Source organism: Maniola jurtina, chromosome 20 (assembly GCF_905333055.1).
Source record: "Maniola jurtina chromosome 20, ilManJurt1.1, whole genome shotgun sequence".
Classification (NCBI taxonomy): Eukaryota; Metazoa; Arthropoda; class Insecta; order Lepidoptera; family Nymphalidae; genus Maniola; species Maniola jurtina.
Genome location: NC_060048.1, coordinates 2078736 through 2106341, shown reverse-complemented (window position 1 = coordinate 2106341; position 27606 = coordinate 2078736). Strand labels below are relative to the sequence as shown.

At 36.0% G+C, this 27606-nt stretch overlaps 3 protein-coding genes across 5 annotated transcripts in view; all 3 read right to left on the bottom strand.

Moving 5' to 3' along the window:
* The window catches only part of LOC123875747 (phospholipid phosphatase 2-like), a 72562-nt gene extending 56962 nt beyond the window's left edge, over window positions 1-15600 (bottom strand). The window contains exon 1 of one of the 2 annotated variants that reach the window (XM_045921778.1): window positions 15011-15600. In XM_045921778.1, coding sequence (XP_045777734.1) covers window positions 15011-15136 — 126 coding nt within the window. In that variant the 5' untranslated portion in view covers window positions 15137-15600. Of the gene's footprint in view, window positions 1-1490; window positions 1909-15010 lie in introns of those variants that run through there. The other variant, XM_045921779.1, reaches the window with a different exon arrangement.
* Window positions 15601-20211: 4611 nt separating this feature from the next.
* On the bottom strand, window positions 20212-23137 carry LOC123875763. Of its 2 annotated transcripts, none has more exons than XM_045921804.1 (4): window positions 22956-23137; window positions 22171-22361; window positions 21256-21369; window positions 20212-20615 (listed from the first exon to the last, which is right to left on the bottom strand). In XM_045921804.1, the coding sequence occupies exons 1-4, from the start codon at window positions 23068-23070 to the stop codon at window positions 20481-20483; spliced, it is 555 nt and encodes a 184-aa protein (XP_045777760.1). In that variant the 5' UTR covers window positions 23071-23137; the 3' UTR covers window positions 20212-20480. The 2 variants fall into 2 exon arrangements, with proteins under 2 accessions (XP_045777760.1, XP_045777761.1); XM_045921805.1 differs by having other exon boundaries at window positions 21274-21369.
* Window positions 23138-23679: 542 nt separating this feature from the next.
* Window positions 23680-27558, bottom strand: LOC123875830. Its single transcript, XM_045921876.1, has 4 exons — window positions 27312-27558; window positions 26143-26333; window positions 25060-25173; window positions 23680-23873 (listed from the first exon to the last, which is right to left on the bottom strand). Exons 1-4 carry the CDS (start codon window positions 27556-27558, stop codon window positions 23739-23741), a joined length of 687 nt encoding a protein of 228 aa, XP_045777832.1. The 3' UTR covers window positions 23680-23738.
* Window positions 27559-27606: the final 48 nt, after the last annotated feature.

The window sequence follows — 27606 nt, the reverse complement described above, 5'->3', positions numbered from 1 at the left end:
ATTATCTGGGATAAAAAGTATCCTAAATCCGTCTCCGGGATGCAAGCTAACTCTGTACCAAATAAATAAATTAAATAAATAACAAATAAATAGACTATCTCGGTTCAGTGTTGTACCCAAGCATAATTCGGGTTCCATAAATAAAATTAGGTACTTATGGTAATTGTCACATAAAACATTTAGCTATCAAAAGAGGAATCAATGTTATTAGTAAAGTTATCGCTAGATTGCACGCGATCTAATACAGCCATGGGTACATACTAACTACAAATTCAAATTATTTTTATTCAAGTAAACTTTTACAAATGCTTTCGAATCGTCAAAATTATCTACCACTGGTACAAGTTCATGTATAGGTATATTATATTTAAAAATTTTCTTTTCTACGCACGTCTTTCTTTGTGAAAAAGGAGAAATTTAAAGTTAAGTAGACTAGTAGTTAGCTAAATATTAAACGTGGGTTCCCAACGAGTCACAAGAATCAAGAAATTAAGCAGGAAGCAATTTCTTATAGCACAAGTAGAAAAAAAATAGAAAGAAATGAGAAAATAATATGAAAACCGTGAACACAAAAAAAGTATTTTTTTTTCTTGTTCGATAGTACGGAACTCTTCGTGTGTTAGTCCGACTCGCACTTGGCCGGTTTTTTTTATTTTAACGTAAGCTGTAAGATACCTTGTTAAGTTCGTATTTCTCATATTATGTCCTAAATGATTCATTTCAAGAGAGCAGGATGTTTCATAACAAAGTTTAAAACCAGCCTTCGGGTTATTTTTTGGAAACAGTATTTTTATTATCCTTTCAACAGGATGTAGGTCTTTGGAAGAGAAAGTTTAGGTTAAATGATGACACGTTTATGAAAAATTTAAATGGTTACATTTTTATTAAGGGCTGCGGATTTGATTTCGGACCTTGCTGATTTGATACTTTTCTAGACCCTAATATTTCTAACACCGAGGTGCGATTTCGCTTTGATAGCTAGAGCCTGATTCTGGGTTTGATTCCTGCGTGAGGCATTTAGGAAAATAGGCGTCTAATTAGACGTATTTACCATCCACCCCTTTTATACGCATATTCTCTTCACGCAATCCATCCCCGTTTTCTTTGGTCGTCCTCTCCTCTGTTTATATTATACGTGTTAACTATTTACCTATTTCGTAAAAAATAGGCTACTGATTAATTAATTTGAACCTATGACAAAATGTGTCACAAGTTATCTTTGCATGAGGTCAGAGTTCATACCGACTTATGTACGGTTTTTACTTTTAAATTTAGATCCCTTAATTATTTTTTGTAAGCTTAAACGTTCTCTAAATATAATACTATGTACTATTTTTGAATATTATACTAATTTACATAACATTGTTTTGTTTCATTTTTAAGTTCCCTAATTCACAATAAAAAAATAAAGCTTTGAAAAATATTTAAAATAACCAGATTAAACTGTTTAATTTAAATATTTTTTAAATTAAACACTTTTTAACACTTACCAAAAGTTTTCAAGCGGTTGTACGCGCGTTTATTTCAAAAACATTTTCTTCTCAGCAAAATCATAAATCAAAATGAGAACAGTTCACAGAACACAAACAAAATAGTCACCAAATAAAAAAAAGTCTTGAAAAAGTTTCCTCTTCACTAAAAAGATTGTTTAAAAAAAATTATACTTAACACAAAAATTAAAAACGTCCAGTTCGAAATTCAAAATTATATTTTCGCGCGTTGTTTATTTTTACACCAAATACTTTTTCTAATTCGAAAAAACAATTGAAATTATCAAGTTCAAAACGTTCGGAAATTATAAAATTCGAGTTCGAAATTCAAAATCGTGTATCGTGTTTTCGCGCGCTCGCGTCGTATTAACGCGTATACAGCGTGCTCCTCGCTACACCACTGATGACTGACTTGGTTAATACAACTGGCAATGCGTTTGGCGTTCCAATTGGTATACCGCTATGCATGTAGGTACATTGTACGGATGTCGGTCCGTGTTAACAATAGGTTAGGAGTTAAGTTACGCTTCAAGTCATTTACGCTGACAAAATTGTTACGCTGAGAAAATATATTGCTAAGTTAATGCTGGCTAAGTGATTTTCGCTGCACCTTACCATTGATTACATCTATACAAATAAATACTTATTGTAGCGTCTAGTGTTTGAAATAACTGCCTTAACTCTTTTGTCTACATTATTATTTACTAGCCGATGCCCTCGACTTCGCCCGCGTGGATTAAGGTTTTTCGAAATCCCGTGGGAAATCTTTGATTTTTCGGGATAAAAGTAGCCTATGTGCTAATCCAGGATATTATCTATCTCCATTCCAAATTTCGGCCAAATCCGTCTAGTAGTTTTTGCGTGAAGGAGTAACAAACATACACACACACATACACACAAACTTTCGCCTTTATAATATTAGTGTGATGGGTTTATTGCACGTTAAATGCCAGTCACCCCATCTGGCACTCGATTTGCAAGTTTTAGTTTGTCTGGGCTAAACTTCCAAATGCCTAAACCGATTTTGACGGAACTTTCGCTGGCAGATAGACTGCGCAAGGAGTTATTAAGGCTACTCACAGATGAACTCTAATTTGAAATAGATGTACTTAAATAGGTGTCTTATAGGCATTATAGCTATATTCCTGGTATTATTTTTGTGTTAGTGTTACCTTTAGAGCTCTACAATAAAAATAACCTGATCAAATAAGGTGCGTTTCACATTATTTAGAACAGATTTGAAAAAATATAGTTCGACACTACCTGCATGTCACTGTTCTATTTATCTATCTATTTTTAGTGAAAAAAAAATGTCGTAAATCACAATTTCAGACGTGTATTAGAGCCTGTTACACATAATATATTATCTATATTGGAAGCAATAACCAAGATTCTTAATTTTGTATTTTATCGCACCCACTCTGGCAATGGGATTAAAATATTGCATCATAAACACAACGTAATCTAACGAGATAAGTTTTATATACCCGGTTACATTGCTATAATGTAACCGGGATTTTTTACATAAATAAATCGTTTGACCAGTACAATAAGTTAACTATTGATTCATAATATGTAAAATACTACTCGAAGTAACGCATTTAGTTAACGGTACGCCTCGGCTTATTCTTAAAACCGTAGATAAAAGCCGCTAAGTGTATTTTTAGATTAGACCAAACAGACAGTCTGCTTGACACGTTTTATATTTATACAGCGATAACAAAAACAAACGAATCACTTAAATGTTCAAGAGCTTAACTAAGCTTAAACGTAAACTTAACATCGTAAGGCTTTAACAATTCTAGTGGGACAAAGCCCAACGTAAAAATAACATAAAGTTCTTGAAATAGGTAAGTACCTTTTCACACTTGTTCCAGTGCACCTTACCTATTATATACGCTCACATTATTGTTGCATTCCAGTCCAGCCATCTAATCCTACGCTGTATTGCTACTGGAATAATGTAAACAGCGTTTTAACATCATTACACTTTATAGTGCACTATAGTTCGATTCGGCAAAACCTACATCAATCATTATTACAATCGCAATGACTGAATTAATGCTATTCTTGTTGGAACAATGCATTGTACCCAATAGTCAGCGAGCATCAGTGAGGGATCCGCCATAGTTTGACAGCTACAGACTACAGTGTGACGATTGGCTAACAGTCTCTCACTATTGGCTGGAATTCATCTTTGCAGTAAGAACGCTATCATCATCATTATCAACCAAAAGAGTTCCACAGCTGGACATAGGTCTCTTGTAGGGACTTGTAGGGATTGGAAGTCTGAGATCAGGGTGTGGAGACGCTCATTAGGGTAGTCTTATTTTTGGCTGTAAACGAACGCACAGGCTGATCTGCAGCTGACGATGATTTTCCATCATAATATACATTTGACGTATTAATAGGTACATAGCCACCTAAATTACGAAAAAACTTCAGCCTACTTTGTTCAACGTATTGTGCACTCGGGTTTATGAGGTTAAAAGTAAAGTTAAGCAACTGATAAGTGTTGTTATCGCATTAGCTAAAGTCATTGCGAAATAACGATTTAAGTCGTTAAAGACCATTCAAAGCGACGGGAATTTTCTACACATTATCTACTCACATTGAAAGAATTCAATAGATAGGTACTATTTAGCAGACGCTTGGGCATGTAACTTAATTTTTAAGAACAGGTTTTTGAGTATAACATATCATTAAGACTGATGAGAAAAGTTATTTTGTTAATGACATAATGATATTTATCTTAGAAATGGCAATAATGTTAACCCTATCTCGACCAGTCGCGAACTATACCTATGACATGTACAGAGAAGAAAGTCAAGGTCATTTTTGTTTACTATTCGTAACAGCGATGACATAATTTGTTCAAAGATAAATATAGTAGTATCTACTCTAGCAGTTTTTATTGCGAAGATTTCTAATACAAATTATTATTATATGACAAAGTCCACTGATATAATATGCGCTGATAACAATAATTATAAAACTGGAATAGTGTGCTTCAATCACTTAAACCCATGAAAAAAATACCAATTCGAAAGCATAAAGTAAATCGGTTCACTAGAATCTCGAACTAAACCTTTGTTTGTTTATTTTCAGGCAAGAGAAGCTAAGCCAAGCGCAAAATTACCTAATTATAACTAGTTATAAAACGATGAGCTTAGAGATTTATAATGTTAGCGCTATAATTGTATAATCCGATTTCTCACGCTGCAACTTTTCTTAGAGGCGTTGGAGTTAATCGAATCATAAGATACAATTAGTTTTTTTAATCAATCTTTCATCATCATTATCTTTACGTCAAAAGTAACATTTAAGATAAGTAGAAAATATTAAATTTAAAACAAATTTAAAACGTCAAAAATAAAGTACCATTTAAGATAAGTAGAATATTAAATTAAAAACAATTCAAAAATAAATTAAAAAATAAACACCCTGTATTGATCCTTGATGGATGCGTTTAGGAATTTTATTATGGATATTGAATAGGTAAAATAATTTTATCATGTTTTTTTTTTTATAATCATCCATTAGTAAAATAATAATGTTTGCTTTTAAATTTTATAGGTAATAACCTATTCCTATATTATACCTAAATCATTTAAAAAAAAAGTTTCGTCCTAGGAACCGTAATGTTTACATTATAGTTTATTTCCACTCGATACTAGATGGCGCTTTAAATATTAGTAAAACTACTGTTCGCTAGATGGCGCTGTTCTTTAACTCTATGATGGCAGCTGATGATTAAGTTTCGTCTTCCAGGAAATACAGTGAACTGCGTTACATAAACAACAATAATTAACAGATAATTAAATTATGTTCAATATGTTATTTATTGCTTTTGTTCCTTATTTATTTGATTGCAATCTCCAGTATACACGAGCAAGAATTAATAATGCATTCAATTGAAAGCCGTTATGGCCCAGTGGATAGAAATGAATTCCTTCATGTCTTACCATGACTAAAATTGCAGGTTCAAATACTGTCAGGAAAATCTAGACTTTTCATAAAATCCGCGCTGTTGCTGTTATTGTAAAATCGGCCAAGTGCGAGTCGGATTCGCACACAAAGAGTTCCGTTCCATCGTACAAGAAATAGCACTTTTGTTTTTTTTTTAAATTTTCATGGCGATCATTTTGAAATTTTCATTATTTGTTGTTAAAGCTGTAATAGGAAACATAGCTATTCAGTGAAAATTAATTTCGAATCTACCTATTACGGTTTACGAGATTCAGCCCGCTGACAGAATAACGGACGGACAGACAACGGTGGCTTAGTAATAACGTAAGTCTCGTTGGCGTACGGATTACGGAATTCTAAAAAGCCTGCTTCATTTACGTTGCTTTTACCTATGTTCTTATTAAAAACTAGCTGATGCCCGCAGCTTCGCCCGCGTGGATTGGTCAGATCCCATGCTGCATCAGAATTGAGGAGTTGGAATTCAAATTTTTTATGAAACAATGTCGCAAAGTTCCTCTATCGATTAAAAAAGAAATGACGCAAATCGGTTCAGAAATCTTGGAGATTTCGGTTTACATAGGTAGAAAAACACAACTCCCTTTTTGAAAGTCGGTTAAAACAGTAGCCTATGTTACTCCCTGGTCAATCCTCTACTTGTCTGTGAAAATCCCGTCAAAATGGGTTCAGCCGTTCCGAAGATTAGCCTTTTCAAACAGACAGACAGACAGACAAAAATTTTAAAAACGTGTGATTCAGTTATAGTATTGTTCAAATAACCATATGACCTTAATATGCGGTAGTTATTTCGAAATTACAGACAGACACTCAATTTTATTTATTAGTATAGAGTAGGTATAGAATATAGATTAGTATAGATTTATGTGAACCCAGGTAGGTATTAATAGCTCCAAGTTTCTCAGAAAGGATTACAGAGTAACCTTTAAAGATTCTACACAGATAAAAAACAACAATAGACGGAATAAAAAACTATATTGCACCTACCTATTAACATTTAGAACGATTTTCGAGTTCCCATGGTCAGCTTTGGTGCCTGATTTATGAATTTTTTATGTCTTCCATAAATGTTGATGACTGTTTTTCCAGTCATTACTGCCGTTCTTTTGCTAAAAAGCGGATAACTCTAAAAAAAATTGATAGTACCAAAAAGTGGCAATTTTAAAAAACTGATCTTCTTACAAAAAGGTGTGTAATGTTAAATGTAGGACAAGTTTTAGTTTGGCAATATTATGTAGCATAGATCTAATTTTGTAGACATCAGTTTTTCTAAATCCCCATGTTTTGTCGACAACTCAAAACTACAATTTGGGGTTATCCGTTGCCGAGAACCCCTAAAACCACTAAAACGACTAAAACTCCTAACAGCGACGAGGATTGAGCAATAAAATCTCATCCCCTCAAGATGTATAAGGAGGAACGAGAGTATGGCTTTACCTAGGTACTAGCTTTGTGCAAAATTTCAGCTTTCTATCAATGGAATTCATAGTCAAGTTTCTTTAGGAACCATTCAGGCACCATGTGTCATTGTTCAAGTCAGTGAATGATTCAGGACCTTTCTTTTTATTGTTTTGTTTTTGATTTGGAACAGTGCCATATAACTGACTGTACAAGGACCTCAATATCTAGGTACATTGACACTATCACACTAATATTATACGGGCGAAAGTTTGTGTGTATATGTGTATGTTTGTTACTCTTTCACGCAAAAACTACTGGACGGATTTAGCTGAAATTCAGAAGAGAGGTAGATTATACCATGGATTAACACATAGGCTACTTTTTGTCCCAGAAAAACAAAGAGTTCCAACGGGATTTTTAAAAATCTATATTCACGCGAACGAAGTCGCGGGCATCAGCTGGTTTTTGATGTGACAACGTCTTATAATTCGATAGAGCCGGCTGCACGCACGAAAAAACATGACTCATGCGGCGTTACCTCGCTCTGAGGCGTTCCATGTAAGGCTTGAAGTGCAAGCGAGAGCGCGGAACGAGCGACAAAGAAGCACAATCGGCCTTTGTTGTCACGTTCAACAGTACTATCGTCAGTAAACCGACGTTACAGACAACCAATTTTTTTTTATAATTTTTATGATACCTTAAGGCTACATAGGTAACTAAAAATAAATAAAGCATCAGTACTGAAGGTAGGTACCTCGGCAGGAATGCAAGTAAAATCAATAATATTCTCAAGTAGCGCAAATCACGCGAAACATCGCGTGTTTCGGCTCAAGTATGTACAATTACATACCTACATAAGAAGTAGGAAGTAATAAACATCTTTTATTACAACTTCCACAGTAGAAGGTAATATGTTAAAATGATTGAAACACTGGGTCCGGCTTGTACCTATTGAACTTAGGCTCAGAATACATAATAATATGACATGTACGTAAATTAGGATTCAAACTTATAAAATATTAGAACTAATAAACTAGGTGCTTAGGTAAAACTTGGTAAATTCCATGGATTTATAACTTAAGCAATAACATACGTAGTCCTTGGCTCTCCTTGGTAGGAAAAATATTTAGTTTATGAAGTAAAGCTTCTTTAGGCGCGACTTGGTGACTTGAGACTTGAGTAATTGCTTGAGACAATCAGATCCTTTTCATTTAATTCAGGGTGCATTTTCTTTTGCATAGTTTAACCTATTTAATGTTATTTTATTATCGTTTAGTGGGAATTTCCTATGACACTGATTTACCTACTCGTATAATATAAATTCATAGGGACAATGCGTTTCCTGTCATGCAGTTATTGTACAATCACAATACCTACTGCCGTTACGCATCGGTTACAACCATGGGTCAGGGAATTAACTGGTCAAATATTATTATGGTACTTACCTTTTTTAATCGATGATAACTGATAAGTTAGACTTTACTTCAATCTATATAGCGTACTAACTTTGCTTTCCCTCAGACTTAAAACAGAACAATAAAAAAATAAAATAAAAAAAGATTCCGACGAATTGAGAACCTCCTCTTTTTTAAGTCGGTTAACAAACATATTTACCTACTTCTGTTCTGTTCTCTATCGTCAGTATTATTATATTATTCTGTGCTATCGTCTCTACCCGGCTGTAACTCTTTGGCATATGGAAGAAACCAATATTGGTCTCTTTTTTGGTGATTGAAAATAAATAAATAAAATAAAAACTGAAGGATGACCTGCCGTCTATGCCGATGATGATGTTCTCATGACAAATAACTGGATTATTCTCTGCTGGATCAAACATTACCATCAGCACTCGTGAATCATGAAGATGATACATTAAACTAACTGATGCAGAACCTATCTTGGATTATTATATGTATTTTACATGCTTAGAACCTTTTGATTTAAATATATGGAGGTATCTATCTAAATATATAAAATGCAAAGCTGATTGACAGATCTATCAACGCTCAGCTCAAAATACTGGACGGATCGAGCTCAATCTTGGCATGCAGATAGCTATTATGATGTCATTGACTTCAATGTACTCAACACATAGATGTCATAGTATGACGAAGAAAGGATTTTCAAAAATCCAACCCCAAGGGGGATTGAAATTTGTGTAGTCCACGCGAACAAAGCCGCGAGCATAAACTAGTTTTAAATAAAACCGGTCAAATGCCAGTCGGACTCACACACGAAGAGTTCCGTACCATCGTACCTACCACCAGTACTTACTTTGAATTTAATTTTAATTTGCATTGCGGCCATTTCAAATTCGTGGTTCCTTATTATTTGTTGTTACAGCGGCAATGGATTTACATACACACTGTGAAAATTTCAACTCTCTACCTATTACGGTTCGTGAGATAGATAATAGGTACCTACTAGGTAATCTAATTGCAGCCAGCTGACAGACAGAAGGAGGGAAAGCGGAGGCTTTGTGACTAGAGTCCCGTTGGCACTCTTCGTATACGGAACCTGAGAAAAAATCTTCTGCATAGGTGAAGGTTTTTATAGTCACGTTTCTATTGTTTTAATAAAGCCATCACTGGCTTTTAAATCTCAAAACCAAATACAATAAGACGTATTTCACACCGACCCACGTTTAAATGCATTGTAACAAAAGCAAAACTTTATGCGAATTAAGTTTCTCACAGGTTTGTAATAAGGTTCATTTTGGCGTAAATCATGCGCAAAGTTTCGAAGGCTTTGTAGGAATAACTCGGATGATTGTGTTGGGAATTCCTTTGTGACTACATTTCATATTATTAAAGAGGTACATTGAGTTATTTAAAGCTCTCAAGGAACTTCGCGTTATTTTAGGAATCCTACGACCAGAGTCAGGAATTATTACGTTTGACACGGTTGGAATTTCGAAATGGCATTTTGGGGGTTTCACGAAACGACCTTTCAACTCAAGTAGGTTGTATTATTCAAGGGTTTCTAATTATGAGTTTATTCTGGCCACTCTCCAGCCGTCAATTTCAAGCGATTTTGCGTAGGTAGGTACTTAGGTAGGTGTGACATACCCTTTCCAGGGTTGTATTTGATTTAAAAAAATATAATAAATGTCGGAGTATAGAATGTAACCGCATATTTTTTTTATATTATATTATCCATAAATTTTTTTGGTCATTCATATTTTATTACATTTAAAAATCTTACGTCATAATATAAAATCCAATTTTTTAATGTCAAAACCTAAAATCGGCAACTTAATAATTATAAATTAACATTAATATTTACAATCGTCAAAAAGTCCACCCTGGTTGCCCCTGGACCAAAAGTACCCATCAAAAATTATGTAATATACGTACCTATGTATAAAACACAAATAACTCTGAAAAGTTATAGGTGCGTGCCCGGGATAGAACCTCCGACCTCCTGAATTGGAGGCGGATGTATTAACCACTAGGCTATCAAGGCTCTTAAACACGGTAAACATTAGATACCAATATTGTAGTGATAAATTAAAACAATTGTAAGCTTTATAATATAACTCCATATGACTTACTAGTGACTCAATTATTATCAGCGAGTGATTTATTGTATTTTCTGATTTATATCATATACAGTGTGTTTGATTATTAGTATATAATGACGACACGTACCCATGCTACTTTGATCTGATAAATACAATGCTGAAGTAAAATGACGAAATAAAATTATAAAAATTTCCATACAATTTTTTTTTATGTCCAAGTTTTCATGGCCCTAACGATCTCAGTGAGTTAGGGCACGTTAGGGTCATGAAAACTTTGACATAATTTATTTTGTTAAATATTGTATGGAAATTTTTGTAATTTTATTTCGTCATTATACTTCAGCATTGTATTTATCAGATTAAAGTAGCATGGGTACGTGTCGTCTTTATATACTAATTACCAAACACCCTGTATAAATGCTATAAAAGGCCAAAGCTCGTTAATAAGGCAATTTTATCATCACACGTCTAATTAACACTTGGTTGATAGATAGGTAATGTTAGTAAAAAGATGTCAGCATCACCTATCTTGCGGTTGGTTAGGAATCAGGATTGGCATCGAGAAAAGATAATAATAATTACAGTTACAGATATTTTTCTCAATGCCAATCCTATTGCTTCTTTTTAAATTACCTAGATGCACTTAATAGGTATAGAGACAAGACAGTTTCTTTTGAAGCTATATTGAGAGGCATATTAATTGACAAGCGAATAATGTCTTATCAATATCCTTATCTTATCAATATCCAATATCTATACGAAGGATAGACATGTGAATTAGAATAGAAAATTATACTTATAGTAGGTTAGTACCTATAGAGCATTCCTTTAAAATACTTTGCGTGCACCCACACGCAGATATAAACAAAAGAAATTAATAATTAATATAAGTACCAACTTCTCATAAATATTCATGAGCAATGTTGTCATAATTATTACAAAAAAAAACATATCATCACATGAGTAGATGTATCGTGTAACTTAACTTATATGCTTATGTTGACAAAAAAAACCCGGCCAAGTGCGAGTCGTACTCGCGTACCGAAGATTCCGTACTCGGGTATTTTTTTCGTCATTTTGCACGATAAATCGAAAACTATTATGCATAAAAATGAATAAAAATCTGTTTTAAAATGTACAGGTAAAGGCCTTTCATATGATACCCCACTTGGTATAGTTATCTTACTTTGAAAATAAAACACATTTTAATTTTTTTTTAATGATGTAACCACAAATTCACGGTTTTCATATTTATTCCTTTACTTGTTCTATAAGACCTACCTATACCAAATTTCATGATTTTAGGTCAACGGGAAATACCTACCCTGTAGACCATAGATATGTCTGTAGACAGACACGACAGACGGAGTGACAGATAGACAGACAGACAACGAAGTGATCCTATAAGGGTTCCGTTTTTCCTTTTGAGTTACGGAACCCAAAAAACAGTCAACAGCTGAGCAGTCGTTTTGTTTAAATGCTTTTAACATTGTATTAAGGTGCTTGACCCCTCTCATGTATGGTATTGAACCGACTTCAAAAAAGGAGGAGGTTCTCAATCCGTAGGAATCTTTTTTTGTAAGATCGTGTTTATAAAGTTACCCAGGTTCTGTTTCAAAAGCGTGAAATTCCTCAATTTTTCGCGATATACTTATCCATGAAAATTTGTACGGTCTGTTTGGATTTTCAGTCAAAAATGAAGCAGTTTTTAAGATTTTTGGAAACAGCACTTCACCGATTTTTAAACTCAAACCAAACCGCCGGATTAGCTTGAGTCATAATATCAATAACTATAAGTTTAACATTTCAAATAATTATGATCTTATAATTTAAACGCACAGTAGGACGAAGGGCACGATAACGTAACATTGTAAGTACTAATATTAATAAAATATATTATTTAATAGGCCATTATTCTCACTGATAGGAGTGATAGGTGACAAAACATTAATTAGTAACTCCAAAGTATTTTTAGTTTCGAGTAAACAAATGATTAAATGATTATTTTATTACTAGTAAGTAATAGAAATAACTCGTAAGTTGTACCTAGATAGATAGATAGATATATAGAACACTTTATTGCACATAAAAACACATATAAAGAAACACAACACAGAAAGAAGAAAACAGAAAAAACAATTGTGTGCAAAGGCGGCCTTATTGCTTGGAGCAATCTCTACCAGGCAACCTTTGCTGAAAGGAGAAGCCAAGCTACATGCTTTATAAGCTAGATGATATTTTTGAAATAATTAAAGGAAAACTACGGAAAAATTTCAATAACCGTTTCCTAGTTTGGAGATAGTTAACTGGTTTAAAAAAAAGTTTGGCTTTTGAAACCGGTACAACATTTATTGATAATTTCTAAAACTTTTAATTAATTAATTACGTAACATATATTATAATAAATTCATTAAGTATATTACGTACTTAGGTACTTATTAATTAATTAAGTATGTAAAAATGTTAAGTGGCGAACTATGTAAACACATGGTAGACAGCTAATAACCTTGAATACCGCTCGCTTCCGTAAAGCCAACAAAACCGCGAAAACCTTAACGAAATCACTGATAAGTGATTTTCAATCTATGGTGTTAATGTTAAGGTTCATTTTACTATACAAGCTTAAGGTAAATTAAATATTTTTTTAAAGATTTTTGTGGTGGCGTTAAAAGAAAAATGTTTGCTTACTGATAATATTATCTAGTCGGTGAGCCCGCTTTTTTTTTTTTTTTTTTTTTAGTAGCCCGTAGGGATCCCACTGCTGGGCAAGGGCCTCTCCCAAACATTTGGGAGGAATTGCCATAATCGCCACGCTTGGCAGGCGGGTTGGCGATCGCAGTAAGATGTCGAACGGAGTAAGATGTCAGAGACGCTGCTGCCCGTCTTCTGTGTTCCTTTATTCCCTTTTACGACACCCACGGGATGAAATGGGTTGGTACTATTCGCCGCCGGCACCACACACGCTAACATTATAAAGAGGTGTAAGTATGGATCTAGGGGGTCATTTCTGAAACCAATGACCTGGTTTTGAAAATTCTTTTAATGATGTACTTATCTACATTATCCTCGAGTGCTATAGGCGAGGGGTCCCTAGTTTTTTTAACGCTTAGGGTTCCGTGCGCTAATGAGTTCGGGGACCCTTGGTCTATGGCGTCTGTTTTATAGAATCCCGCATAAACGCCTTATTTAATTTGTTTCGATAACTAGCAAGAATATTTTGCACTCTTTCTTGACAGTGTGTAAACGCTTTTATAGTTACTTAGTATGAATTTTTCAATACAGGATTATCGAATATAATACGCCAAAGAGAAAGTTGACCTACTGTGTTTAGGAGAGCCTGTTAAACTTGTTACAATATGTTCTGAATAAGATTTATATTTTATGAATAAGTACCTACCTACTTCGTGTATCTGGTATTATAAATTTGAATACCGATGTATATCTCAGAAACAGTACCTTATCTGGAACATGACAATTGTTTATTGCTTGCGAAACATCAGAGTTTTTTCGCCCCTAATATCTACATTGTATGAACACGCCTCGAAATGTTTTCTTTTCAGGGTGCTGTGCCCGGTAACCAACCCACACCAGACTCCGCTGTCCGTCCGTCCGTCCGTCTCTCAGCGGGCGGTATCTCCTGAACTAATAACTAACTGGCGGTATCTACTGAATAAATTCTCTATCCGTAATAGATAGAGAATTGAAAATTTCACAGAATATGGACCTACCTATTTCTATTGCCACTATAACAACAATTATATTAAAAATGACAAAATGGCCGCAATGAAAATTAAAAAAAAATTAAGAAGTGTTATTTCCTGTACGATGTGACCCTCGTCCTCGTGTGACCGATTTTGTAACTGGGTACCTACTAGTTAGGTACTGTAGGTTGGTTGGTATGAAAAGTCGGCAATACATATATTTTATTGGTGGTTCTTCTGGTGCTGCAAATTAATGTTTATGGGCGGTGGTAATCACTTAACATCAAGTGACCCGCCTAGCGCCCTCGTTTCGTTCGCTACATATTTACCTGCTACATTAAAAAAACCGGAGATATTACTATTCTCGTGAGAGTAAAATTAATAGAGTCAATGAAGTAGGTATGGAATAAATCATAGCTATTGAGACCATAGCTAAGATAGAATTAATTACCTACTATCTCTATGATTGAGACAATATCCGCCACGCAGATCAAATACGCATAATCACACTAATATTATAAAGGAGAAAGTTTGTATGTGTGTGTGTGTGTGTGTGTGTGTGTGTGTGTGTGTGTGTGTGTGTGTGTATGTTTGTTACTCCTTCACGCAAAAACTATTGGACAGATTGGACTGAAATTTAGAATGGAGATAGATTATACCCTGGATTAGCACATAGGCTACTTTTTATCCCGGAAAATCAAAGAGTTCCCACGGGAATTTTAAAAACCTACATCCACGCGAACGAAGTCGCGGGCATCAGCTAGTATCTCAATAATTCCTATCTATTAGGTATATTATATACGAAAACAACCCTTAAAACTAAGCACATAAGGTTCAAAATCGAAAACGTTACGACAAAATGAAATCGCACTGTACCAAATTAAAATAATCGATTTCTATTATATACTTACAGCAATATCCAATGTAGAAGTAGAAGACATGTCAATGGTGAACACCCCTTCGCCGCTAGGGGCGGGATTCACTTTCGACCTTTTTGGCATCTTGAAACAAGTGACAACCCTATACGTACGCACCATTTCACTTCTAAAACACTTTCACAGGAAAGTGCACCACACTTTTCATAAAATATCACTTCTAATAGATTTTCGGATAGAAAATTAATTTAATAGCACCCAATTTTCATTCAAGATTTTATAAAACAACTGTTAACAGAAAAGTGTACCACACTTATAAATTTAAACTTCTAACGAGATTCCAGATATTAAACTACTTTGAAATTAGATAAAACCACTTTTATTTCAACAATTTTCCTTTTAAATATCGTACGTTTTCATATCAATTAAACTGCTTTAAAATAACAATGCCGATTGAAAACACTTGAATATAACTTTCAGAACGCACTATTCATTCAAACATAACCGTCTATCACTTTGGAATAACTTAGAAACACACTTTTCATTCAAGATTTCGTTTTAAATATGGAACGTTGTGATGATAATGGTATTATGAACAACTGGTACGTGCGCGCGCGCATGGTATCGGCACGGAATGACAGCCTGACAGGTTTAGGTCATTATGCCACGGTTGTGCGAAACGTGGTTTTGCAGGGTGACTCACCTCTCAGGTAGACCATAGAGCCTGGTAGAGTCACAGAGGTAGAGCCTAGTAATACATAGAGATAGATGTAATTATAGTAAAAGTCTATGATCTGTTGGGTTTTTATGCCTTTTAACGTTTCACGGTGAACCATATACTAGCTACCTACCTACGTATACGTATACTAGCTGATGCCCGCAACTGCGTTCTCATGGATATAGGGTTTTAAAAATCCCGTGGGAACTCTTTGATTTTCCGGGATAAAAAGTAGCCTATGTGTTAATCCAGGGTATAATCTATATCCATTCCTTTCAGTCAAATTCGTCCAGTAGTTTTTGCATGATAGAGTGACAAACATCCGTCCAAACATACTTTCGCGTTTATAATATTAGTATGACTATGTACTTACCTACTCCTCCTATGATTGTTGTTGGAATTTAATATATAATATAGTTTATAGTTGTATATAAAGTAGCTTCCTAATGGTAAAACAATTAGGTACACTAAAATCGGTTCAGTAGTTTCAGAGTTTATCAATTTCTATTACAAACATTCAAATCTTTGCTCATTATAATATAGTACAAGTGACAATGTCTCGTCGGCTTAGATTTCCCCAAATTTTTCTCACGATACCTGTATTATGAGAAAATTCAAACTTTAAGGTCACCGTACCTACTCCGACTACCGATCAGACCATTTCATACAAATTGCGTAGTTATATCAGGACTAGCAGGCAGACTTCCAGCAAGAAATTTTGAACAAAAATGGCCCATAATTTCAGAAGAGCTCCCAGCAAGACTAGTCACCACGCTATCATTAGGTAGGCACATACCTAGGCCCAATTAATCTTACCTTAAATTAAAACCCAGTTGAATTTCGATAGCCTTGTTTTTAAAAGAGGGATCATTATTAACAACTGATTATGTCGCCCATATAATTAAAACAAATCGATCGACAATGCGGGTGTTTTTATTGGAAAACTAACAAATTGATACGCCTAAATAGCTCAAGGGTGGAATCAACTTGAATGAGATGTGTTCGTAACGAGGTGGAGAGATGGGAAGATTTCCCACGCTTCGGCTGTAACGGCGCCTTTTTTTCTCTCGTGAGGAAAATCCCTCATGGATACCACCGGCCACGGGGAAGTACAGTGGTTATGTCGGACTCCTACCAACTAAAAACCTTACGAAGTTCCATCCCACCGCTGATGACGAAGCAAGCACAAGGGACCGACTACACCTCGTTACTCCGTCAGCGGATGTCCGCCGCAGCAGACCCACCACTGGGACACTACGTGCCCTCAAACACCGTTAGAGACATGCCGGAACCATAGCACGGGGACCAACCCGAGGATCACAATGTGAACGATGGACCACCCCATGTCCATCACCCACAGTTCCTCGCGAGGGGCTGTAACGGCGCCCTATCCCAACCTCTAATCTAAAGGATGAGGCTAGAGCTACGTTACAGTTGTACAAGAAGGCCTTACGAAAGTAGGTAAGTTAATAAATTAATAAAAGATGCCATAAGGAGTGAAACGTGTTCCGAAAGGAAAAACATTTAAAAAAACTTCAATGAAAATATATACCTACCTAAATGGGACATGGGACTTACCTACTACAGAATTCTAAACAAGAATATAAATATTTTCACAAATATAAAATTACGAGATTAGAAATAGATCGGCGAAACTGTGGTTTAGCAAAAGGCGACGATCATCTATATTCCAAGCGATCATGCTTGTGTAACTATAGATGACTTTCACTTTCATATTATGCATTTGAAGGCATGTAATGTAATAATATATTCACAATAAAATCTCCCATTGGTACATAAGTACACACATTAATAGTTAATCCATTTTGAACCAGTTAGGTGAGGCTATTTTTTATAGCATAGGTACCTACTATAGCTAACACCTGCGACTTCGACCGTAAATTAAAGGTGTAACCAGGACGCTAGCAAAAACGAAGACAGGTGGTAGTACTGATGATTACTGATAAGGTACCACAACAAACGCGACTTTTTTTTAATCCTGTATTTTTAAAATTTCACAATAGATCGCAAATAAAACATCTGACTGACGCTAGAGGTCAACGAACGTTACGTTCATAGCTCACTCGGAGTCAATCCTATCTGTGGCATTGACCCAAATTTTGCAAGCTATACATTGCGGGCTTGAAGAATATTAATCACTAAAAGTATTACATAAGGCTAGTGATTACTGGCATTGGATTGTGTTTAGGTAGTATAATACATTAGTACACAATAAAATAATACAATAGTTCTGGTTACACCTTATATTTAAGTAGTTTTGTTAAGAATCCTGTGAGAATTCTTTGATTTTCCGGAATAAAAGGTATGCCCGTGTCTAGGATGCAAGCTATACATAATAAAATATAAAGCTGGCTTGTCGAGGAGTCTTTCTACAGTTATAATGAATTCTTACTTAGAAAGATTGAAGACAAAAATTTTATAATATTTATTATTGTAATCTCATCGATGTGTAATCTATACTAATAAATAAAATTGGAGTGTCTGTCTGTAAATTCGAAATAACTACCGCATATTAAGGTCATATGGTTATTTGAACGATACTATAACCGAATCACACGTTTTTAAAATTTTTGTCTGTCTGTCTGTCTGTCGGTCTGTCTGTCTGTCTGTCTGTCTGTCTGTTTGAAAAGGCTAATCTTGGGAACGGCTGAACCGATTTTGACGGGATTTTCACAGACAAGTAGAGGATTGACCAAAGAGTAACATAGGCTACTTTTTAACCGACTTTCATAAAGGGAGTTGTGTTTTTCTACCTATGTACACTGAAATCTCCGAGATTTCTGAACCGATTTGCGTCATTTCTTTTTTAATCGATAGAGGAACTTTGCGACATTGTTTCATAAAAAATTTGGAGTCCAACTCCTCAATCCTGATGCTGCAGGGGATCTGACCAATCCACGCGGGCGAAGCTGCGGGCAACAGCTAGTTTATTCTATATGTATAAGAAAAAATATTGTGACATTTTATTATAAAAATAATTTGAATTATTGGATTGACGTATAACGTATATTATCAAGCATAAATGACTATGACTATGACTATCAAAACGAAAAAATGTTTTTTTTTTTAATATACCTACTTAGGAAGATTTTTTCGATGTAAGCTAATATTTACCTCCCAGTCACATCTAATTCCAGGAATATCTTGGAACTCAAATATTTAGGATTTTATAGCGTCTATTTTTGATAATAAATAATCAAAATTATTGCCAATTAAAAGTAAATTAACAAAACGATCCCAATCTAACATTCTTCCAGTAAAACCTGAATCGTTTTGTAAATAATAATACCAGTCAAGTGCGAGTTGAACTCGCATACAAAGGGTTCTGTACTATCACAGATTTACGATATACTTAAAACTGTGATATTATCGTAGGTACGAGACTGTGTACTTTTTAATTTACTTTTAATTTAGATGACGGCCATTCTAAAAAAATTGTTAATTGTAGTAAGTAATAGCGATAATAGGTACTCATACGATAAAAAATTCAACTCTCTACCTTTAACGGTTTACGAGGTACAGCCAACTGACAGACAGTCAGGCTGTTGGTAGACGGACGGGTAGGGTCCCATTGGCACCATTCAAAACTCAAAATTCAAAATATTTTTATTCAATAAGACTTTTACAAGTTCTTTTGAATCGTCAAAAGCATCTACCACTGGTTCGGAATGCCTTTCCTACCGAGAAGAACCAGCAAGAAACTCGGCAGCAAGAAATTCGGGCACGTAACCCTAAAAACCTTGTTCATAATAATTAATTTCAAGGATAACTTTAATCGTGTAAATAAATTATCGGCATCCGTGTGTAGCTTCTAAGTTCTGAGAATGCATATTCATGATTCATTTTGAAATAACTATAGCGTTTATAATAAATTATTTATTGGTCTGAGCACTTAGGTCTGTACCATCTATGATAGGTGCCTATATTTATAGTTCAAGATAGGTGAGATGGCAATCGGCGTGAGAAGGTGACGTTCGGGTGTGAGGGGCGTACCCTGCCTCGTCCCCAATTGCCATCTCGACTTTTCACGTACTGTGGTTTGGCTATCATATTTTAAATACTAACGAATCAAACTCAATGAAATGTTAAAAATATATTGAAAAAGTTTGATCAAAAAACTGATTCGATCGCATTCTGGTTATTATTGTCGCATTGGTCATTAATCAATGAATAATAATATAAACATTAGGTAAATAAATAAGAAGAAATTTAATTATTTAATTTATTTATTTTAAAGTATTAATAATAATTAATTAATTAATTGGTAATACTTATCTAGGCATACTAAAAATAAACTACCTATGAAAAGTTTTATATAATCAATTCAAAAATATTATGACTAGAAAATGTATTAAATAAATTAAAATATGTTTGAACCGAAAAAGAAGCGCATGAATATAAAGAATAAATATTTTTTTTATAACAAGTTAGTCCTTGACTGCAGTCACACCTGGTGGTAAGTGATGATGCAGTCTAAGATGGAAGCGGGCTAACCTGGAAGGGGTATGGTAGTTTTTATTAAACCCAAACCCCTTTGGTTTCTACACGACATCATACTAACTTTAATTTGTCATCATAGTGGCAACTTGGCAAGCTAAAATGCCCGCAAAGATTTTTATATGGAACTTCTGGTCTTCTGCGTGGTACGGTTAGTAGAGGTCGTTAAAATATAGAGAAGAAAAGATAATACGAGTATGTTGGTTTGTGTGTTATCAATTGCTACTCGTACAATCGGTCTCACAACTTTCGTGCCAGCTCTCCCAATCGCTAGAACAGCTGCAACTCCTCGATGCGCCGGTAGAACTTCATCTTCATCTGAATGACCGCGAGGAGCGACTCTGACGTCAGCAGCACGTGACGCACGTCGTGGTCCCAGCGGTGGCCTTCGATCCTGAACGTCATCTAGAAAGAATCCAATACCAATTACCATTCGCCTTTTATTAGTAGTTTTAATGATTTAGTGTTTTTCAAACCCGCAATGTATAGCATGCAAAATTCGGGGTCAATGCCCCACCTATAACGTCGCATTTACTTCGCGGTACCTATCTACGCAACTTCCGTTTACCTCTAGCGTCAGCCAGATGTTTTATTTGCAATACATTGCGAACTTTTAAAATTATTTTTTGCATTTTTTGTTGTATTTTATCTGTAATCATCAGTAGGTAGGTACTGTCATCTGTCTTCATTTTTGCTAAGGTTCTAATTACACCCTGTGATGTGGTCAATTGCATACAGGTTTCCTTCCAAGATACATAACTTTCGATGCGTGAGCGCACGTCCATTTTAACCAACATCGTATCATCACTTTTCACCATAGATGAGTCACAGAATCTCATCGACGAATAGAAAAAACCTTATAACCTCCATGTCCATGCGATTTTTTAAATAATGAAATCATTTAGAACCATCAAGAATTTCACTAATTACTTACATCCAAAGAGTACAGTCAGCAACAAAGCTAGGTTTGCACCCACCCATAGTCGCTTGTACTGGCGGGTGAAAACCTAGCTTCGTTGCTGACTGTACTTTTTTCTATACTTACCATCGGCATTGCTCTGACCTCTGGTGGGTATATCTGCTTGTCCTCTACTCGGAAGAACACAGATACAGTGGCTTGAGGAATGGGATACAGGGCTGTGGGCTGACTGAAGATTGCCTGGTGAATTGTGAGGGATATTTTAGTAAATACTGACCCTTTATAGGGTTCCGTACCTCAAAAGGAAAAACGGAACCCTTATAGGATCACTCTGTTGTCTGTCTGTCTGTCCGTCAAGAAAACCTATAGGGTACTTCCCGTTGATCTAGAATCATGAAATTTGACAGGTAAGTAGGTAGGTCTTATAGCACAAGTAAAGGAATAAATCCAGAAACCAATGACCTTCAGAAACCGTGAATTTGTGGTAACCTCATTAAAAAAAAAAATTAAAATGTGCTTCAATTTTCAAAGTAAGACAACTATACCAAGTGGGGTATCATATGATAGGGCTTTCCCTGTAAATTCTAAAACAGATTTTTATTTATTTTTATGCATCATAGTTTTTGATTTATCGTGCAAAATGACGGTAAAATACCCGAGTACAGAACCTTCGGTGCGCGAGCCTGACTCGCACTTGGCTGGTTTTTTAGATTTAAGTATATTTAAGATTTTAGATACATTAATTTATGTATATTTGTCCTCGTGATCACGGGTCTCCTTTCATAATGAGAAGTGTATTGCCATAGTCTACCACGCTGGCCAATTGCGGATTGACTTCATACACTTCTGAGAATATTATGGAGAACTCTCAAGCATGCAGGTTTCCTCACGATGTTTTTCTTCCCCGTTAAAGCAAGCAATACCAACGCACATTTAACTCCGAAAAGTAAGAGGTGTGTGCCCAAGATCGAACATCGGACCCTCCGACTAAGAAACCCATCTTTACTAGTGGCTATCAGCGTTTTGGGTCCAAATATTTACCTCGAAGTAATAATACTGTGAGCATTCATCCGTGGATCTGCTCACATACTTTAAATGATACATAAAGGTCTCGGTGAGCTTCCATTTCTTTTCTATGGTGTTCCGTATAAGATTTTCACTAGTAACGGGTATGGGGCATTTGAGGCTTGTCAGGATCACCTTCCCTTGTGGAGCGACTGTGTCGCGGGTTGCTGGAATAAAATATTATTTTTTAATGCACAAAAAACTATAGTATTCAAATCGAGAGTGGGTATGGAGTTTATATATATAAATAGGTAGCAGGTCTGATTGCAGCAAAGCATTAGTCTATAAATTAAAATAATAATAGTTTTTCGACTGAAATTACTGAGAGATTACTGTAATCACTCGTCTCATTTACTCTTACGAAGCTAACACTAATCCACAAAATCTGAATTTTCAAGAGGATAATAAAATCGATGGATTGACGAAGTGGAAAAGGATATATGAGAGTTTTGGCAGCTCAGAGCTCAAACGAAGTTTGCATGTGTGAGGTGTGTGAAGTGTGAGGCTTCGGCCGTGGCTAGTTACCACCATCGATGTCTATACCACCCTAATGGCCAAGCCGTGCCGCTAAGCGATTATTAGCATTCCAATACGATGCCGTGTAGAAACCAAAGTAGTATGGGTTTAATGATAACTGCCATATCCCTTCCAGTTAGCCCGCTTCTATCTTAGACTGTATCACCACCTGCTACCAGGTGAAATTGCAGTCAAGGGCTAACTTGTATCTGAATAAAAAAAAATAGTTGCAAAAAAGAACTTACTAGCAAGCTGTTTCAGCGTCTGTCGTTCTCCGAGCGCCTCCTTTGCCCGGTTCAGTACCGACACCACAGTGTCGATGGCCTGTTCCTCATAAGACCTGATTAATGGTATATCCATTCTGTTATCCAAATATACCAATGAGCTTAAATATTCTCTTGGGTGTGTAATGAGCGCGTAAGTTTATTTATTAAAATTGATTTGACAAAGTATGTCAACTTCACCCTCAGATCATGTCTTTCATAGAGATAGTATATCCTTCATCCAAGATGTCTTTGCTGTCTTTGAGTCCAAAACTTTTTAAACTATAAAGTTTTATAACCATCTATCTCTATGAAAATTTTACACTTTGTTATACTAGTAGATTTTGATTTTATAGATTTAATTATATTAGCATTATTAGCGACAGTCGGATACGAGGGAATTTATTTTCGAGCGAGCATAGGAAATTTTTGATTTGAATCTAATGTTAATTTAACATTAATTGTCTGTCTTTTCATTACCATGCGTACGCGCGTAGGTATTCAGATTGAAATAAAATAAAATCATTAACAAGAATACAAATCAAAATGAATCTATAAGAAAAGAAAAATGACGAATGACGAACGAATTATCCAAATTTTTAATTATATTAAAAAAATACAAAACGGATTAATTGAAATGATAAAATACAAACATCGCTATAAAATTAAAATAACTATGAATTATTGTTAGTAAAATAAAGTTTACATATAAACTGATCAAATAAATCCAAAAATAACAAAATAATATTATAAATGTATATAAAATTAAAATATCTGCATCTGCTCGATTCGCCTGAACAGTTTGATCTTCGTCTGAATGACGGCGAGGAGCCATTCTGCTGCCAAAACGACGTAGCGGATGTCGTGGTCTACGCGGTGCCCTTCCACTCTGAACGTCACCTAACACGAAAAAATATAAATCACTAGCCGATGCCCGCGACTTCGCCCGCGTGAATTTAGGTTTTTTTGAAATCCCGTGGGAACTCTTTGATTTTCCGGGATAAAAAGTAGCCTATGTGCTAATCCAGGATATTATCTATCTACATTCTGAATTTCAGCCAAATCCGTCCAGTGGTTTTTGCGTGAAGGAGTAACAAACATACACACACACACACACACACACACACACACACACACACACACATACAAACTTTCGCCTTTATAATATTAGTGTGACGTGAAGTGTGATTAGGGTGCCTTTCCACCAGAGATGTGCTATGCAGCTATGCTACGAAGATGTGAAATCTACGCTAAGAAAATATGTGACCGTATCCACCAATACTAAGCCATGTAGCTGTGGAGGAGGATGCGCTATGAAGATGCGCCGCCGCAAAGTAGCTGCGCGAGAAAGATGCGCAACTCGAGCTATGCGATGTATCGATAGTAGGGAAGCGGTGAGAGCGACGCGGTGAGGAGAGAGGCGCTCACGCGTCCTGCCGTGCCTGCACATAGCTACACCACTCGCGACGGCCCATAGCAGGCATCCATAGCGCGCATCCTTCCATATAAAAACATATCTTAGTTGAATCCGTTTCTACCAGTGCTAAGCTATGTGCACCAATGAATATGATTGGTGGATATCAAACGCATACATAGCAACATAGCATAGCACATCTCTGGTGAAGTCTACAAAGAAAAGCAGCCTTATCCTTGTAGAGTAAAGAGTAAAGACCCTTGGGCCTTGACTCTTGATGAAGATCAATTTTAGCTATTTGTATTATGTACATCAAAAAAATCCGTAGGAGAACCGGAGCCGATATAGCTCAACGGATTGCAAAGCAAGTGGCAATGGGCAGGGCACATAGTTCGAAAAACCGATACACGTTGGGATCCTAAGGTGCTAGTATGGCGACCTTTTTATTAAACCTATAAAGTTATCAGCTGATATAGGTTTTTAAAAATCCCGTGGGAACTCGATTTTCCGGTATAATAAGTAGCCTGTATGTTAATCCAGGGTATAATCTATCTCCATTCCAAACAGTCAAATCCTTCCAGTAAGTAGTTCTTGCGTGAAAGAGTTACAAACATCCTGCATCCATACATACTTTCGTGTTTATAATATTAGTAGGATTTAATTTGTAATAACCTTCGGCATTCCGTTGATTTCCTGAGATTTGATTTGCTTATCTTCAATTCGGAAGAACACTGATGCAGTGGCCTGGGGTATCGGGAACGCTGGTATGGGTTGACTGAACACTGCCTGGTGAAAGAATGAAATCCAAATTTAGTACGTCAACGTTTCAACTACAACATTTGTTCATTCTATTACAGAACAGCGAGAAATCGTGAACGTTGGCATCCTTATATTATGATCAATGATAAAGCTTCAATTAGTTCAACGGTTATAGGAGAGCGGACTGAAATCCGAAAGGTCGGCGGGTTCAAACCCCACTCGTTGCACTATAGTCGTACCCAATCCTAGCACAGGCTTTACGCTTAGTTGGAGGGGAAAGGGGAATGTTAGTCATGATTCAAATGGCTAATATTCTTTAAAAAAAATAGTATGATCGACATCCAGTCTAGGTATTTTCTTCTACTTAACGTCTTGGATACGAACCGCTAAGCTTCCGACATCCATTCCGACATTTTCTGCCACGTATATAACCTTCAAATACATTTAAAGTTATTAGTGAATAGGCACCCATGAAAATTTTCTGAACCAAAAGAAATTGCCGGCTTTTCATGAATTTGTCGATCCACCCCTTGATTATAAGTTGTTCATGTTGAAAAGGAGTGAATTTAATGAATATTAGAGGGTTATACTAATACTTGCAGATGCCCGCGCCTTCGTTCGCATGGATTTAGGTTTTTAAAATCCCGCGGGAACTCAGTGATTTTCCGGGATAAAAAGTAGCAGTTAAGTACTCTCCGTCCTTTCAACTATCCAAGCCAAAAATCAAGTCGATTGGTTGCTTAGTGTGGTTTTACAGACGCTTTCGCCAGCGCGGTTGGTAAGCGTCGCAGGCCACGAGCTTTGCGTCTCTTGGATCGTTACATGTCGCGCGAATGGCCCGCGCTGACGGCAATTCGGCCACCGCGCTTACCATCCGCGCGCTTACCACCCGTGCGGACTGTAAGCGTCACTGTAAAACCAGCCTTAGTTAGGGCATGCAGGAAGGACAAACAAACACACTTTCGCATTTATAATATTAGCATAGATATAGATTACCTCAAAATAATAATACTGAGAACATTCATCCCGGGAACTGTCGATATACTTTAGAACGTACATAAAACTTTCCGTGAGCTTCCATTTCTTTTCTATCGTGTTCCTTATTAAAGCTTCGCTTGTGATTACTAAAGGGCATTTCAGGGATGTAAGGGCCACCTTCGCAGGTGGAAAGAAATCCTTGCGACTGCCTGAAAAATCCAATCTTCCTAATTTATAAAAAAAAAACAAAATGTTTTTATTCAATTAAACCTTTACAAGTGCTTTTGAATCGTCAAAAAATCTACCACTGGTTCGGAATGCCGTTCCTACCGAGAAGAACAAGCAAGAAACTCGAACTATATTCAAATCTACAGGCATAATGTATAACTGAGTAGATTCCTGCGCTATTTGCTAACTCAGTGATCAACACTGAATGATGGCCATCGAGCTCATTTGATGACATTTATTTTTAATCCATCCAAGATTTTTTATGAAAAATTAAGTATTTAATATCTCTCAATGTAACTAGTGCAGAGCAAATAGTGAGTCAAAAATGAGTGTGACGGCTACCATTTAGTGTTGATCACTGGGTAAGCGAATCATCCGCTATTCTTCTACGTTATCCATGTAAAAACAGACAAGTGCGGGTCGGACTCGTACACGAAGGGTTCCGTATCATCGTACAACACTTTTTAATTTTTTTGTGTTGAACCACAAATTCGTGGTTTTCCAATTTTTCCCTTTACTTGTGCTATAAGACCTATCTACCTGCCTTTGATGATTCTAGGTCAACGGGAAGTACCCTATATGGATTAGCCTTTCCCATACAATTCCGTCCGCAAAAATACGCTTGAATCTTACGTCATCGTCATTGACAAAGTCAAGAGACTTTTGCAATTTCTCTTGACTTTTTGAGCGCGTTTTTTATCTTCGAAGGGCCCATCCATATACATCGATGCCTATAGGTTTCTTGACAGACACGACAGATAGACAACGAAGCAATCCTAAGGGTTCCTTTTTTCTATTTGAGGTACGGAACCCTAAACACGCCGATTCGTGGTGACTGAAGGACAAATCAATAAACCAACTTGGTAAACCAACAAACAAACACACTTTCGCATTTATAGGGTATTTATCAGGTAGTTATCATTATTCGTAGGGATAGGTAGTGACAATACCACACATACTAGCAAGGTCTTTCAAAGTCTGCCTTTCCCCCAGCGCCTCTTTAGCCCTGTTCAAAACACCAACAACAGCGTCGATGGCTTGCTCCTCGTACGACTTTAGTGCCGGTATATTCAAGGTGGGTTTCCAAAATTTCACAGGTTCTATGGATTTTCTATGAAGATTTTGTTTGTTTTCAGCTGAACTCTGGCTGCAATCGACTTGGTTTATTTTGGTACGGATTTGACATTCATGACACTGACATGACATTGACCGTCATTGTCAATGTCAAAATTAAGTAAAGCATTATCCAAACCT

Coding starts and splice junctions, on each gene's coding strand:
- LOC123875763 (XM_045921804.1), bottom strand. CDS start 23,070: ATGGATATACCATTAATCAGGTCTTATGAGGAACAGGCCATCGACACT. Junction 21,370..22,170: donor CACAGTATTATTACTTCGAG/GTAAATATTTGG, acceptor ACAATTCACCAG/GCAATCTTCAGTCAGCCCAC. Junction 20,616..21,255: donor AGGTCAGAGCAATGCCGATG/GTAAGTATAGAA, acceptor GATTCTTTCTAG/ATGACGTTCAGGATCGAAGG.
- LOC123875830 (XM_045921876.1), bottom strand. CDS start 27,558: ATGTCATGTCAGTGTCATGAATGTCAAATCCGTACCAAAATAAACCAA. Junction 26,334..27,311: donor GACTTTGAAAGACCTTGCTA/GTATGTGTGGTA, acceptor TGGATTTTTCAG/GCAGTCGCAAGGATTTCTTT. Junction 25,174..26,142: donor CTCAGTATTATTATTTTGAG/GTAATCTATATC, acceptor TTCTTTCACCAG/GCAGTGTTCAGTCAACCCAT.